We start from the raw sequence: 16,617 nt of genomic DNA on the forward strand, positions 1-16,617 counted from the left end.
ACTGCACGCAGTATTCCAAATGTGGCCTAACCAAAGTCCTATACAACTGTAACATGACCTGCCAACTCTTGTACTCAATACCCCGTCCGATGAAGGCAAGCATGCTGTATGCCTTCTTGACCACTCTATCAACCTGCGTTGCCACCTTCAGGGTAAAATGGACCTGAACTCCCAGATCTCTCTGCGCATCAATTTTCCCCAAGACCCTTCCATTGACCATATAGTCCGCTCTTGAATTTGATCTTCCAAAATGCATCACCTCACATTTGCCTGGATTGAACTCCATCTGCCATTTCTCTGCCCAACTCTCCAATCTATCTACATTTTGCTGTATTCTCTGACAGTCCTCCTCGCTATCTGCAACTCCACCAATCTTAGTATCATCTGCAAACTTGCTCATCAGACCACCTATACCTTCCTCCAGGTCATTTATGTAGATCACAAACAACAGTGGTCCGAGCACGGATCCCTGAGGAACACCACTAGTCACCCTTCTCCATTTTGAGACACTCCCTTCCACCACTACTCTCTGTCTCCTGTTGCCCAGCCAGTTCTTTATCCATCTAGCTAGTACACCCTGAACCCCATACGACTTCACTTTTTCCATCAACCTGCCATGGGAAAACCTTATCAAACGCCTTACTAAAGTCCATGTATATGACATCTACAGCCCTTCCCTCATCAATTAACTTTGTCACTTCCTCAAAGAATTCCATTAGGTTTGTAAGACATGACCTTCCCTGCACAAAACCATGCTGCCTATCACTGATAAGTCTATTTTCTTCCAGATGTGAATAGATCCTATCCCTCAGTATCTTCTCCGACAGTTTGCCTACCACTGACGTCAAGCTCACAGGTCTATAATTCCCTGGATTATCCCTGCTACCCTTCTTAAACAAAGGGACAACATTAGCAATTCTCCAGTCCTCCGGGACCTCACCCGTGCTCAAGGATGCTGCAAAGTTATCTGTTAAGGCCCCAGCTATTTCGACCCTCGCTTCCCTCAGTAACCTGGGGTAGATCCCATCCGGTCCTGGGGACTTGTCCACCCTAATGTCTTTTAGAATACCCAAAACTTCCCCCTTCCTTATGAAAACTTGACCTAGAGTATTTAAACATCCATCCCTAGCCTCAACATCCGTCATGTCCCTCTCCTTGGTGAATACCGATGCAAAGTACTCATTAAGAATCTCACCCATTTCCTCTGAGTCCACGCATAAATTTCCTCTTTTGTCTTTAAGCGGGCCAATCCTTTCTCTAGTTACCCTCTTGCTCCTTACATACGAATAAAATGCTTTGGGATTTTACTTAACCCTGTTAGCCAAAGATATTTCATGTCCCCTTTTATCCCTCTTTATTTCGCGTTTGCGATTCGTCCTACTTTCCCGATATTCCTCCAAAGCTTCATCAGTTTTGAGTTGCCTCGATCCTATGTATGCTTCCTTTTTCATCTTAGCTAGTCTCACAATTTCACCCGTCATCCATGGTTCCCTAATCTTGCCATTTCTATCTTACATTTTCACAGGAACATGTCTGTCCTGCACTCTAATCAACCTTTCTTTATAAGCCTCCCACATATCAAATGTGGATTTACCCTTAAACAGCTGCTCCCAATCCACATTCCCTAGCTCCTGCCGAATTTTGTTATACTCTGCCTTTCCCCAATTTAGCACTCTTCCTTTCGGACCCCTCTTGTCCTTGTCCATGAGTATTCTAAAACTTACGGAATTGTGATCGCTATTCCCAAAGTAATCACCGACTGAAACATCAACCACCTGGCCGGGATCATTCCCCAATACCAGGTCCAGTATGGTCCCTTCCCGAGTTGGACTATTTACATACTGCTCTAAAACACTCTCCTGGATGCTCCTTACAAATTCTGCTCCATCTACGCCTCCAACACTGCAGGAATCCCATTCAATGTTGGGGAAGTTAAAATCTCCCATCACAACCACCCTATTGCTCCTACATTTTTCTATAATCTGTCTGCATATTTGTACCTCTACTTCATGCTCGCTTTTGGAGGCCTGTAGTAAGTCCCAACAATGTTACTGCACTCTTCCTATTTCTTAGCTCCACCCATATTGCCTCAGTGCTCGAATCCTCCATCGTGCCCTCCTTAATCACAGCTGTGATATCATCTCTGACGAGTAATGCAACTCCTCCAACCATTCTACCTCCCTCTCTATCCCTCCTGAAGCATCTATACCCTGGGATATTCAGTTTCCTGTCCTGCTCTTCCTTCAACCAAGTCTCAGTAATAACAATAACATCATATTCCCAGGTACTGATCCAAGCCCTAAGTTCATCTGCCATACTTGCTACACTTCTCGCATTACAACAAATGCACCTCAGACCACCTTTGCATTCATCATCTCTTCCCTGTCTACTCTTCCCCTTAGTCACATTGAGTTTATTGTCTCGTACCTTACTGGCTTTAGTTGCTGCTTCTTTACTGACCTCTAACTTCCTAATCTGGTTCCCATCCCCCTTCCACATTAGTTTAAAACCTCCCCAACAGTGTTTGCAAAAGCACCCCCTAGGACATTGGTTCCAGTCCTGCCCAGGTGTAGACCATCCGGTTTGTAATGGTCCCACCGCCCCCAGAACCGGTTCCAATGTCCCAAAGATCTGAACCCCTCCCTCCTGCACCATCTCTCAAGCCACGTATTCATTCTGACTATTCTTGATTTTCAACTCTGACTGTCCCGTGGCACTGGTAGCAATCCTGAGATTACTACCTTTGAGGTCCTACTTTTTAAACTTATCTCCTAACTCCCTCAATTCTGATTGTAGGACCTCATCCCTTTTTTTACCTATATCGTTGGTGCCTATATGCACCACGACAACTGGCTGTTCACCCTCCCCCTTTAGTATGTCCTGCAGCCGATCGGAGACATCCCTGACCCGAGCACTCGGGAGGCAACATATCATTCGGGAGTCTCGTTTTCGACCACAGAAACGCCTGTCTACTACCCTTACAATTGAATCCCCTATGCCTATAGCCCTGCCAGTCTTTTTCCCGCCCTTCTGTGCAGCAGAGCCAGCCACGGTGCCATGAGCCTGGCTACTACTGCCTTCCCCTGGTGAGTCATCTCCCCCAACAGTATCCAAAACGGTATACATGTTTTGGAGGGAAATGACCGCAGGGGACACCTGCACTGCCTTCCTGTTCTTTCTCTGCCTTTTGGTCACCCATTCCCTGTCTCCGTCACCAATCCTAATCTGCGGTATGACCAACTCACTGAACGTGCTATCCACGACCTCCTCAGCATCCCGGATGCTCCAAAGTGAGTCCATCCGCAGCTCCAGAGCCGTCATGCGGTCAAACAGGAGCTGCAGCTGGACACACTTCTTGCACGTGAAGGAGTCGGGGCATCGGCCGCGTCCCTGAACTCCCACATTGAGCACGAGGAGCATAACACGGGTCTGGGATCTCCTGCCATTTTTACCCTTTACCTTAACTGATTACAAATATAGTATCAAATAATTAATAAGTGAATGGAATAAAGATTTTACTTACAATCACAATACTCACCAACACACGAAGAGTTAGATTTCTCTCAGCAACTGCTAATTGGAGCACTTTCCTTACCAGCCAATCAGGTCACTGCTTTGCTGTGATGTCACCCTTCAAGGTAAGTTTTTAAAGAGATAAACTTACCTTCCCGACAACCACGGTTGTTTTTTTTTTTTGGTTAGAGGAGGGGGTAGGGAGGGAAACACTGAGGAAGTGTTTCGGGTTTAACTGTCACTTGACAACAGCCCCTCCACAAACCACCTTCAAATTACGCTGACCGCACTGCACGTATGCAAATCTCCCCGGAACAGCCAATCAGTAGCCCCGCTCTGCTGCCCTCTGCTGGTAACTTTTGGTATTTTGACTCTGATTCAACAGGCAAGACTCTCCGCAAATGCAGAGAATCGTAAAGGGTGCCGTGGGACAGGCCGTGGCCCACGACAGCCTTCACGCCAACTTTCGGGGCCGATTCTCCCCCCCGGGCGGGGCTAGGAGCGCGGGCCCGTGCGTCACGGCAGCGCGGCCTTGACGACGCTCATCAAGGCCGCACGCCAAATGTCACGCCGGCTGACGCGGCCGATGACGTCAGCCGCGCACGTGAAGGATGGACAACAGCAACCCGCGCATGTGCAGTTGCCGTCTTTTCCCTCAGCGCTGCCCCGCAAGATGTGGCGGCTTGATCGTGCGGGGCGGTGGAGGGAAAAGAGTGCGTCCGTTACGGACGCACGGCCCGTGATCGGTGGGCACCGATCCCGGGCCTATGCCCCCCTTGGCACGGCCATGGTACTGCCGTGCCAATCGGGCCCCCAGATGCCCCAAATGGGCACCTGGCTCCTGTTTCACGAAGGCAGGAAGCAGGTGTGTTCGCTGCCGTGTTGAAACGGGCGCTCGGCCCATCCGCTCGGCTCATCGGCCTCGGAGAATTTGTGGCGTGGATCGGGCGTGGGGGCGGGGAGAATAGCGGGAGGGCATGAAAAATATTGGCAGGCCCTCCTGCTATTCTCCCACCCAGCGTGGGGGGCGGAGAATTGCGCCCAACAACTTTACGACGCAATGCTCCATTTTGAAATGATAGTTGTTGAACCTTAAAGGTGTCATTTTCCAACACTGTTTTAGTCTGATCATATTGTTCAAGTTTAGATAAGTCTTTGACATCTTCTGGATTATTCACAAAAGCTTGTTGCGGTTTTTGGTTAGGGTTATATTTAAGTTGGTGCCATCCTGAAAAGGTGTTTAGGAGTTACGTTAATACATTTGTGGATGTGAATCTGGTACCTTCCTTTTCCACATGAATATACTCCAGAACGGATCACCACAGAGTGAGGGACGCTTTGATAGATGTACCATTCTGCTGTTTCTGAAACATTAAAGGGAATAGTTAGAAAGGGAATACCCTCTCCTGAGTTAGTAGGGGTTGCAATGCATACCCAATAATTGGAAATATTAAAGTTTTTAGCATATACCTTAGATGTGTAAAGGAATGTGTTTTTATTCAGTTCTGGCACAACGTTCACAAAGCCAATCAAATAACTGAAAATTCAAATTGAAAATTCAAATAACTGAAAATTCAACTGAAAACTGAAAAATAACTGAAAATTCAAATAACTGAAAATTCAAATTGCGGCAAACATTTTACTTGTACACGCGCTTCACGTAAGATGCGTGAATCCATCTTTTCTTTCCTTTTAATTTCACAGTGGATTGCGTGGTGAGAAGGATTATGAAAGGACCTTCCCACTTCGATCCAAAGGGTTCCTTTTGCAGCTTTTTGACGTACACTTCTTCACCGGGCACCAGGTCGTGTCCACCCTCCGGAGGATTGCCCCACGCAGCTAACACCTGTTGAGAAGCAGAACTGACAGCATTTGTTAGATTTTGACAGTAAGACAGCAAAGCATCATTCATTAAATGACAGTCTGCTTTCCGCAAGTCAATAGTTCCTGGCAGAGACATTGGTATGCCTGTGATGATTTCAAAAGGGCTCAGGCCTGTTGTTCTGTTTGGTGTTGCTCTAATACTGCATAATACTATTGGCAAAGCTTGGACCCAATTCATGCCTTCCTGGCTGTATTTAGACAGTCTTTTTTTCAAAGTTCGATTCATATGTTCCACTTGTCCTGATGATTGTGGATGATAAGGGCAGTGTAAATCCCAGTTAATGTTTAGTAATTTACAGACTTCCTTACAAACAGCACCTGTAAAGTGTGATCCATTGTCTGAGTCAATGCTAGCTGGTACTCCCCATCTGGGTATAACGTCTTTGCATAGCACTTTGGCTGCATGGGCGGCTGTATCTGCAGCTCATCCAATTCTGCATGTTTTTTGAATCGTTTACCACACCAACCTCTATGGAATAGATCCATCATTTGTTGAGGTGATATGTGTCCCCATGAATGAATTTGTTGAGCTAAAAAAGGCATGAGTGATTGTGGTGCGACTGGTTTACATGTTTGAACACTCCAAATTTCATCAACATACGGTTGAATACCTGATTCTAACCATGTCCATTTTCTTCCTTTGTACAATCATTCTGCATTTCACGTAAATCATGTAATAAGGTGGTTACTCCCAATTTGTAAATGGAATACACCTGATAGGTAAAAGATAGCTATTTAGGATAAATATGAAGCCCCAGTTTTACCCATTTTAAATTAAGGATTTCAACACTCTCATAACATCAGGTCATCTCAAAACATACAGCTTTGAAAATACAGTAGCATAACACAGCATAATTCACTTTACTAATTTCCATTATTCTAGCAAGACAGTACAACATAAAAACAACAGACTCTGAGCAGTGTGTGAATGATCCACATTGTGTCTCTCTGAGCTGTGTGTGAATGATCCACATTGTGTGTCTGGCTGAGCTGTGTGTCAATGATCCACACTGTGTCTCTGAGCAGTGTGTGAATGATCCACATTGTGTGTCTGAGCTGTGTGTGAATGATCCACATTGTGTGTCTCTGAGCTGTGTGTGAATGATCCACATTGTGTCTCTGAGCTGTGTGTGAATGATCCACATTGTGTCTCTGAGCTGTGTGTGAATGATCCACATTGTGTCTCTGAGCTGTGTGTGAATGATTCACATTGTGTGTCTCTGAGCTGTATGTGAATGATCCACATTGTGTGTCTCTCTGAGCTGTGTGTGAATGATCCACATTGTGTCTCTCTGAGCTGTGTGTGAATGATCCACATTGTGTCTCTGAGCTGTGTGTGAATGATCCACATTGTGTCTCTCTGAGCTGTGTGTGAATGATCCACATTGTGTGTCTCTGAGCTGTATGTGAATGATCCACATTGTGTGTCTCTGAGCTGTGTGTGAATGATCCACATTGTGTCTCTGAGCTGTATGTGAATGACCCACATTGTGTCTCAGCTGTGTGTGAATGATCCACATTGTGTCTCTGAGCTGTGTGTGAATGATCCACATTGTGTGTCTCTGAGCTGTGTGTGAATGATCCACATTGTGTCTCTCTGAGCTGTGTGTGAATGATCCACATTGTGTGTCTCTGAGCTGTATGTGAATGATCCACATTGTGTGTCTCTGAGCTGTGTGTGAATGATCCACATTGTGTCTCTCTGAGCTGTGTGTGAATGATCCACATTGTGTGTCTCTGAGCTGTGTGTGAATGATCCACATTGTGTGTCTCTCTGAGCTGTGTGTGAATGATCCACATTGTGTCTCTCTGAGCTGTGTGTGAATGATCCACATTGTGTGTCTCTGAGCTGTGTGTGAATGATTCACATTGTGTGTCTCTCTGAGCTGTATGTGAATGATCCACATTGTGTGTCTCTCTGAGCTGTGTGTGAATGATCCACATTGTGTGTCTCTCTGAGCTGTGTGTGAATGATCCACATTGTGTGTCTCTGAGCTGTGTGTGAATGATCCACATTGTGTCTCTGAGCTGTGTGTGAATGATCCACATTGTGTCTCTGAGCTGTGTGTGAATGATTCACATTGTGTGTCTCTGAGCTGTATGTGAATGATCCACATTGTGTGTCTCTCTGACCTGTGTGTGAATGATCCACATTGTGTCCCTCTGAGCTGTGTGTGAATGATCCACTTTGTGTCTCTGAGCTGTGTGTGAATGATCCACATTGTGTCTCTCTGAGCTGTGTGTGAATGATCCACATTGTGTGTCTCTGAGCTGTATGTGAATGATCCACATTGTGTGTCTCTGAGCTGTGTGTGAATGATCCACATTGTGTCTCTGAGCTGTATGTGAATGACCCACATTGTGTCTCAGCTGTGTGTGAATGATCCACATTGTGTCTCTGAGCTGTGTGTGAATGATCCACATTGTGTGTCTCTGAGCTGTGTGTGAATGATCCACATTGTGTCTCTCTGAGCTGTGTGTGAATGATCCACATTGTGTGTCTCTGAGCTGTATGTGAATGATCCACATTGTGTGTCTCTGAGCTGTGTGTGAATGATCCACATTGTGTCTCTCTGAGCTGTGTGTGAATGATCCACATTGTGTGTCTCTGAGCTGTGTGTGAATGATCCACATTGTGTGTCTCTCTGAGCTGTGTGTGAATGATCCACATTGTGTCTCTCTGAGCTGTGTGTGAATGATCCACATTGTGTGTCTCTGAGCTGTGTGTGAATGATTCACATTGGTGTCTATCTGAGCTGTATGTGAATGATCCACATTGTGTGTCTCTCTGAGCTGTGTGTGAATGATCCACATTGTGTGTCTCTCTGAGCTGTGTGTGAATGATCCACATTGTGTGTCTCTGAGCTGTGTGTGAATGATTCACATTGGTGTCTCTCTGAGCTGTATGTGAATGATCCACATTGTGTCTCTGTGAGCTGTATGTGAATGATCCACATTGTGTGTCTCTTAGCTGTATGTGAATGAACCACATGTGTGTCTCTTTGAGCTGTGTGTGAATGATCCACATTGTGTCTCTCTGAGCTGTGTGAATGATCCACATTGTGTCTCTGAGCTGTATGTGAATGATCCACATTGCGTGTGTCTCTGAGCTGTATGTGAATGATCCACATTGTGTCTCTGAGCTGTGTGTGAATGATCCACATTGTGTCTCTCTGAGCTGTGTGTGAATGATCCACATTGTGTCTCTGAGCTGTATGTGAATGATCCACATTGCGTGTGTCTCTGAGCTGTATGTGAATGATCCACATTGTGTGTCTCTCTGTGCTGTGGGTGACTGATCCACATTGTGTCTCTCTGAGCTGTATGTGAATGAACCACATTGTGTGTCTCTGAGCTGTATGTGAATGATCCACATTGTGTCTCTCTGAGCTGTGTGTGAATGATCCACATTGTGTCTCTGAGCTTTATGTGAATGATCCACATTGTGTCTCTCTGAGCTGTGTGTGAATGATCCACATTGTGTGTCTGAGCTGTGTGTGAATGATCCACATTGTGTCTCTCTCAGCTGTATGTGTGTGAACCACATTGTGTGTCTCTGAGCTGTGTGTGAATGATCCACATTGTGTCTCTCTGAGCTGTGTGTGAATGATTCACATTGTGTCCCTCTGAGCTGTGTGTGAATGGTCCACATTGTGTGTCTCTGAGCTGTGTGTTAATGATCCACATTGTGTCTCTCTGAGCTGTGTGTGAATGATCCACATTATGTGTCTCTGAGCTGCGTGTGAATGATCCACATTGTGTCTCTCTGAGCTGTGTGTGAATGATCCATATTATGTGTCTCTGAGCTGTGTGTTAATGATCCACATTGAGTCTCTCTGAGCTGTGTGGGAATGATCCACATTGTGTCTCTCTGGGAGTTCAGGTCCATTGTACCCTGAAGGTGGCTGTGCAGGTGGGTAGAGGGGTCAAGAAGGCATACTGCATTCTTGCCTTCAACGGACGGGGTATAGAGTACAAGAATTGGCAGGTCATGTTACAGTTGTATAGGACTTTGGTTCGGCCACATTTGGAATACTGCGTGCAGTTCTGGTCGCCACATTACCAGAAGGATGTGGATGCTTTGGAGAGGGTGCAGAGGAGGTTCACCAGGATGTTGCCTGGTATGGAGGGTGCTAGTCTACAAAATCATGAGAGGTATGGACAGGGTGGATAGCAACAAGCTTTTCCCAAGAGTGGGGGTGTCAGTTACAAGAGGCACGATTTCAAGGTGAGAGGGGGAAAGTTTATGGGAGATGTGCGTGGAAAGTTTTTTACTCAGAGGGTGGTGGGTGCCTGGAATGCTTTACCAGTGGAGGTGGTAGAGGCGGGCACGATAGCATCATTTAAGAGGCATCTAGACAGGTATATGAACGGGCGGGGAACAGAGGGAAGTAAACCTTGGAAAATAGGCAACAGGTTTAGATAAAGGATCTGGATCGGCGCAGGCTGGGAGGGCCGAAGGGCCTGTTCCTGTGCTGTAATTTTTTTTGTTCTTTGTTCTCTGAGCTGTGTGTGAATGATCCACATTGTGTCTATCTGAGCTGTGTGTGAATGATCCACATTGTGTCTCTTTGAGCTGCATGTGAATGATTGTGTGTGGAGGCTGAGGAGATAAGCGAGATACTAAATGAATACTTTTCGTCAGTATTCACTCAAGAAAAAGATAATATTGTGGAGGAGAATGCTGAGACCCAGGCTATTAGAATAGATGGCATTGAGGTGCGTAGGAAAGAAGTGTTGGCAATTCTGGACAAGGTGAAAATAGATAAGTCCCCGGGGCCGGATGGGATTTATCCTAGGATTCTCTGGGAAGCCAGGGAACAGATTGCTGAGCCTTTGGCTTTGAATTTTAGGTCATCATTGGCTACAGGAATAGTGCCAGAGGACTGGAGGATAGCAAATGTGGTCCCTTTGTTCAAGAAGGGGAGTAGAGATAACCCCGGTAACTATAGGCCGGTGAGCCTCACGTCTGTGGTGGGTAAAGTCTTGGAGAGGATTATAAAAGATACGATTTATAATCATCTAGATAGGAATAATATGATTAGGGATAGTCAGCATGGTTTTGTGAAGGGTAGGTCATGCCTCACAAACCTTATCGAGTTCTTTGAGAAGGTGACTGAACAGGTAGACGAGGGTAGAGCAGTTGATGTGTATATGGATTTCAGTAAAGCGTTTGATAAGGTTCCCCACGGTCGTCTATTGCAGAAAATACGGAGGCTGGGGATTGAGGGTGATTTAGAGATGTGGATCAGAAATTGGCTAGTTGAAAGAAGACAGAGAGTGGTAGTTGATGGGAAATGTTCAGAATGGAGTTCAGTTACGAGTGGCGTACCACAAGGATCTGTTCTGGGGCCGTTGCTGTTTGTCATTTTTATAAATGACCTAGAGGAGGGCGCAGAAGGATGGGTGAGTAAATTTGCAGACGACACTAAAGTCGGTGGAGTTGTAGACAGTGCGGAAGGATGTTGCAGGTTACAGAGGGACATAGATAAGCTGCAGAGCTGGGCTGAGAGGTGGCAAATGGAGTTTAATGTGGAGAAGTGTGAGGTGATTCACTTTGGAAAGAATAACAGGAATGCGGAATATTTGGCTAATGGTAAAATTCTTGGTAGTGTGGATGAGCAGAGGGATCTCGGTGTCCATGTACATAGATCCCTGAAAGTTGCCACCCAGGTTGATAGGGTTGTGAAGAAGGCCTATGGTGTGTTGGCCTTTATTGGTAGAGGGATTGAGTTCCGGAGCCATGAGGTCATGTTGCAGTTGTACAAAACTCTAGTACGGCCGCATTTGGAGTATTGCGTACAGTTCTGGTCGCCTCATTATAGGAAGGACGTGGAAGCTTTGGAACGGGTGCAGAGGAGATTTATCAGGATGTTGCCTGGTATGGAGGGAAAATCTTATGAGGAAAGGCTGATGGACTTGAGGTTGTTTTCGTTAGAGAGAAGAAGGTTAAGAGGTGACTTAATAGAGGCATACAAAATGATCAGAGGGTTAGATAGGGTGGACAGCGAGAGCCTTCTCCCGCGGATAGGGGTGGCTAGCACGAGGGGACATAGCCTTAAATTGAGGGGTAATAGATATAGGACAGAGGTCAGAGGTGGGTTTTTTACGCAAAGAGTGGTGAGGCCGTGGAATGCCCTACCTGCAACAGTAGTGAACTCGCCAACATTGAGGGCATTTAAAAGTTTATTGGATAAGCATATGGATGATAAGGGCATAGTGTAGGTTAGATGGGCTTTAATTTTTTTTCCATGTCGGTGCAACATCGAGGGCCGAAGGGCCTGTACTGCGCTGTATCGTTCTATGTTCTATGATCCACATTGTGTCCCTCTGAGCTGTGTGTGAATGATCCACATTGTGACTCTCTGAGCTGTGTGTGAAAGATCCACATTATTTGTCTCTCTGAGCTGTGTGTGAATGATCCACATTGTGTCTCTCTGAGCTGTATGTGAATGATCCACATTGTGTCTCTCTGAGCTGTATGTGAATGATCCACATTGTGTCTCTGAGCTGTATGTGAATGATCCACATTGTTTCTCTCTGAGCTGTATGTGAATGATCCACATTGTGTCTCTGAGCTGTATGTGAATGATCCACATTGTGTCTCTCTGAGCTGTATGTGAATGATCCACATTGTGTCTCTCTGAGCTGTGTGTGAATGATCCACATTGTGTCTCTGAGCTTTATGTGAATGATCCACATTGTGTCTCTCTGAGCTGTGTGTGAATGATCCACATTGTGTGTCTGAGCTGTGTGTGAATGATCCACATTATGTCTCTCTGAGCTGTGTGTGAATGATCCACATTGTGTCTCTCTGAGCTTCATGTGAATGATCCACATTGTGACTCTCTTAGCTGTGTGTGAATGATCCACATTGTGTGTCTGAGCTGTGTGTGAATGATCCACATTGTGTGTCTCTGAGCTGTGTGTGAATGATCCACATTGTGTGTCTCTGAGCTGTATGTGAATGATCCACATTGTGTCTCTGAGCTGTGTGTGAATGATCCACATTGTGTCTCTGAGCTGTATGTGAATGATCCACATTGTGTGTCTCTGAGCTGTGTGTGAATGATCCACATTGTGTCTCTGAGCTGTATGTGAATGATCCACATTGTGTGTCTCTCTGAGCTGTGTGTGAATGATCCACATTGTGTCTCTGAGCTGTATGTGAATGATCCACATTGTGTCTCTCTGATCTGTGTTTGGATGATCCACATTATTTGTCTCTCTGAGCTGTGTGTGAATGATCCATTTTGGGTCTCTCTGAGCTGTTTGTGAATGATCCTCATTGTGTCTCTCTGATCTGTGTTTGGATGATCCATTTTGGGTCTCTCTGAGCTGTTTGTGAATGATCCTCATTGTGTCTCTCTGATCTGTGTTTGGATGATCCATTTTGGGTCTCTCTGAGCTGTTTGTGAATGATCCTCATTGTGTCTCTCTGAACTGTGTTTGGATGATCCATTTTGGGTCTCTCTGAGCTGTTTGTGAATGATCCACTTTATTTTTTCTCTCTAGGTGATGGTCATATCTACCGACTCTCGCTCTCTGGGTATTGGTGAGTTGCGTATCAACTCCAGCAGAACTTTCAAAAGGGAATGAAATGAATGGGGCATTTGCCTCTTACAGGAGATCGTCCTTCCATCCTGCGACAGTTCCTCGAGAATACTGATCTGCTTTTTGATCTCACATTTGATGTACTGGCGGTCCGGAGTGAAATGAAAATTTGTCTTTTCCTTGTGTTTCTCACAACAGAGAATCTCCTGAGTGAGTCACAAGGTAAAACTCATTTATCTTTGTGAATATAAGGTCGCTAATACAGTATTTCTATTCCAGGAGGGGCTCTGTTTAAAATCATCAAATAAAAGCCAAGTTGTGAGATGTGGTGAAGTTTGCCATGGCTTATACTGAGAGATGAATGTAGGTGTCTGCAGATCGCTCGATATTGTGTTCTACTTTTGCAATTGGAATTTTGTACCTGAGATTGCCTTCAGGAGTAGAGTGTGTCAGCACAGACAAGAATACAGTGCCCCACTGACTGGGAACTGGCGTATAGTTTAGTTCAGGCTAATGGGGTGCAAGCTCGTGTTTCTTTGTCCTGAATTATTGTTACAGCCTGGGGTACATGTGCCAGATCCTGTCCTTTTCTTTCCATTCCTTCAGTGATCATAACATGGGCCTGGATTCTCCAAAAATGGTGCTATGTCCCTCCGCCAGCGTAAAAACGCTGCCGTTTCACCCCAGACTTTCCTTCCAAAGATTTGCAGCTATTCTCCTCCCTGCAGCGGGCTGTCAGGGCCCCGGGGTGCTTCTTGCAGCTTCAGGTGCGGCTATGGGCCGACGGATGACCTGTTGCGAGTCCACGCATGCGCAGGGCGGCAGCCTGGAGCGGCCAAGCCTAACGCAATGATCGACTCAGCCGGCGGACCTGGACCAACAAAAGAAGTCCCAACGATCTGCCGCACGCCGCTCCATCTCACCCGCCCGATCGCCTACCTGGCCGCCCGTCAGGCCCCCCCTCCCCCAACCCCCCCACCAGCCCCCCCCCCCCCCACCAGGGTGTCTGCGGACTGAGTCCTGACCGGCCAGACGTGGTTAGGTTAGAACCACGCCTTTGGGAACATCGGAGAGCCTCTGGCAATGGCCCCCCCCCCCAAGACATGCGCGAGCGATTCGTCAAGATCGAGAATCGCGGGAGCAGCGCCAGGCCCGATTCTCGGATTCTCCGCCCCCGCGCTAGACGCGAGGCTGCGGTGAATCCAGTCCATGGTTTCTTTATAACTTACAAAGATGAAAGTATTAGTTCAATGTCTGCGCTTAATAATTGATGTGTTGATTGCAAAGACAGCGATCGAACACGTTTCCTTGAATTTAAATTCAAGGGGTTGGTTTTTCTGGAGTTAAAACCCACCCGGAGGCAGCATGGTGGCGCAGTGGTTAGCAACCATCAATTCAAATACAACCCCCAAAGAATACAACACTAAGTAATCTTTAATACTTTAATAAATTTCCAAACAAAATCCAGAAGACAAAAGACCCTTTTAACACAGAGATCAGGTTTAAATTCTCTAATGAGAGCAGTTATCCCTTTGAAATCACCCAAATGAAAACTCTTTAGCTTGTAGAGAGATCCATGCAGATTGACTGGCTTTCACTGCAGCTCTTCTCTCTGAAAACGAAAGTAAAAAACACAGACACACCCAAGCTTTTCTCAAAGTGAAACTAAAAAGCAGAGCCAGAGCTCAGCACCCACACTCTGACATCACTGCAGTAATTTGAGCAGACAAATATTTCTTAAAGTGACATTCTCATGACATTAGCATGGTTTCTTTACTGTCAGCTTGTTGGATTACAGTCTTTGTTTTGCAGCCTGTACTCACTCACAACATTCCTGGAGAGTCAGGAAGTGACCCTGTTTCATCAAACTTTGCTTTCAGTGCGGGGCCTGTCTTTGGGCGTCTGGAGTTTCAGGAATCCAACACCCACAGACCTATTGGAGAGAGAGGCAGCCGGTTATTTCTGAGGAGAATTAACGATAGGTTTCTGGAGAGATGTAGCAGATTTCAGTCTTTGTCTGCGCAGCCTGTCGTGGTTCTCTTGTGAATAGATCCATTTAGACTCTCTGCCAGTTCAGAAATACAGCCTTTCAGTAGAAAGTTCGCAACAGCTTTCTGGAGAAGATTTAACTGGACCTTTTATGCCTGTGTTGCCGAAAATGAAACTGAAACCTCTTAAATAAAAGCAAATTACTGTGGATGCTGGAATCTGAAACAAAAGAGAAAATGCTGGATAATCTCAGTAGGTCTGGCAACATCTGTAGGGAGAGAAAAGAGCTAACGTTTCGAGTCCAATGATTCTTTGTCAAAGCTAACGGACAGAGAAAGTAGGAGATATTTATACAGTGGGGTGAGAATGAAAGATGAGTCATAGCCACAGAAACCCAGGGAAACGGGGGGTTAATGGCCACAGAAACCCAGGGAAACGAGGGGTTAATGGCCACAGAAACACAGGGAAATGGGGGGTTAATGGCCACAGAAACCCAGGGAAACGGGGGGTTAATGGCCACAGAAACCCAGGGAAACGGGGGGTTAATGGCCACAGAAACCCAGGGAAACGGGGGGGTTAATGGCCACAGAAACCCAGGGAAACGGGGGGTTAATGGCCACAGAAACCCAGGGAAACGGGGGGTTAATGGCCACAGATACCCAGGGAAACGGGGGGTTAATGGCCACAGAAACCCAGGGAAATGGGTTAATGGCCACAGAAACCCAGGGAAACGGGGGGTTAATGGCCACAGATACCCAGGGAAACGGGGAGTTAATGGCCACAGACACCCAGGGAAACGGGGTGGGGGGGTTAATGGCCACAGATACCAAGGTGAAAGAGTATTAATGGCCACAGATACCCAGGGAAACGGGGTGCTAATGCCCACAGATACCAAGGGGAAAGAGTGTTTATGGCAGTCCCCAGAGAGGACAAAAGATGTGAGAGGCCAAACAGCAGTCAAACTAACATCAGAGGATGAACTGTAGGTGTGAGGGGAGGGGAAGGGGGAAGCAAAGAGGAGAAAGGTGCAGGAAAGGTGGATAAGATTGGGGGCAAAATTAAATGTATATTAAGAAAGAAAGAAATGGTAAAGGACAGTTAAAATGAAATGAAAACAAATGGGTCGAGGTGGGGCTGATCATCTGAAGTTGTTGAATTGGATGTTCAGGCCGGAAGGCTGTAGCGTGCCTAACCGGAAGATGAGATGTTGTTCCTCCAGTTTGCGTTGCGCTTCACTGGAACATTGCAGCAGGCCGAGGACAGACATGTGGGCATGGGAGCAGGGTCTTTTGTTAAAATGGCAAGCAACAGGAAGGTCAGGGTCCCCTGAAGAGCCATTGTCCACAACACACTCCCCACTTAAACTGGAATACCACACCTGAAAAGCACCCCTCACTGTCTTTAAGTTCACTCAGCCAACCCAATCACGAAAATTAGGCTTTTATCCCAGACGGGCCCCCATTTTATTATGGGCCAGGGTTTAGAAAACACCAAAGTGTATTATGGAGTCCACCTGGCCTGCAACCTTTATGTTGAATTTGGCGAGGACGAGCACAAGAACTTTCACTTCAGGTGTTATTCAACGGACTCTTAGGCCCTTTTAATCAAGAAAGCTCTATTCTAAGAATTTAGTTAACATTTTTATAAACACACAGAGTAAGAATTTTTATCAATTAA

General features: G+C 46.1%; 1 protein-coding gene across 2 annotated transcripts in view; it reads left to right on the forward strand.

The window, feature by feature from the left end:
- Positions 1-5,369: 5,369 nt before the first annotated feature.
- Positions 5,370-16,617, forward strand: part of LOC119975795 (carcinoembryonic antigen-related cell adhesion molecule 1-like) — a 345,216-nt gene continuing 333,968 nt past the window's right edge. The window contains exons 1-2 of one of the 2 annotated variants that reach the window (XM_038815653.1): positions 5,370-5,401; positions 12,913-13,173. In XM_038815653.1, the coding sequence (XP_038671581.1) occupies positions 13,002-13,173 (172 nt within the window). In that variant the 5' untranslated portion in view covers positions 5,370-5,401; positions 12,913-13,001. Of the gene's footprint in view, positions 5,402-5,435; positions 5,476-12,912; positions 13,174-16,617 lie in introns of those variants that run through there. The other variant, XM_038815651.1, reaches the window with a different exon arrangement.

The sequence above is a fragment of the Scyliorhinus canicula genome, chromosome 13, assembly GCF_902713615.1.
Source record: "Scyliorhinus canicula chromosome 13, sScyCan1.1, whole genome shotgun sequence".
Lineage (NCBI taxonomy): Eukaryota > Metazoa > Chordata > Chondrichthyes > Carcharhiniformes > Scyliorhinidae > Scyliorhinus > Scyliorhinus canicula.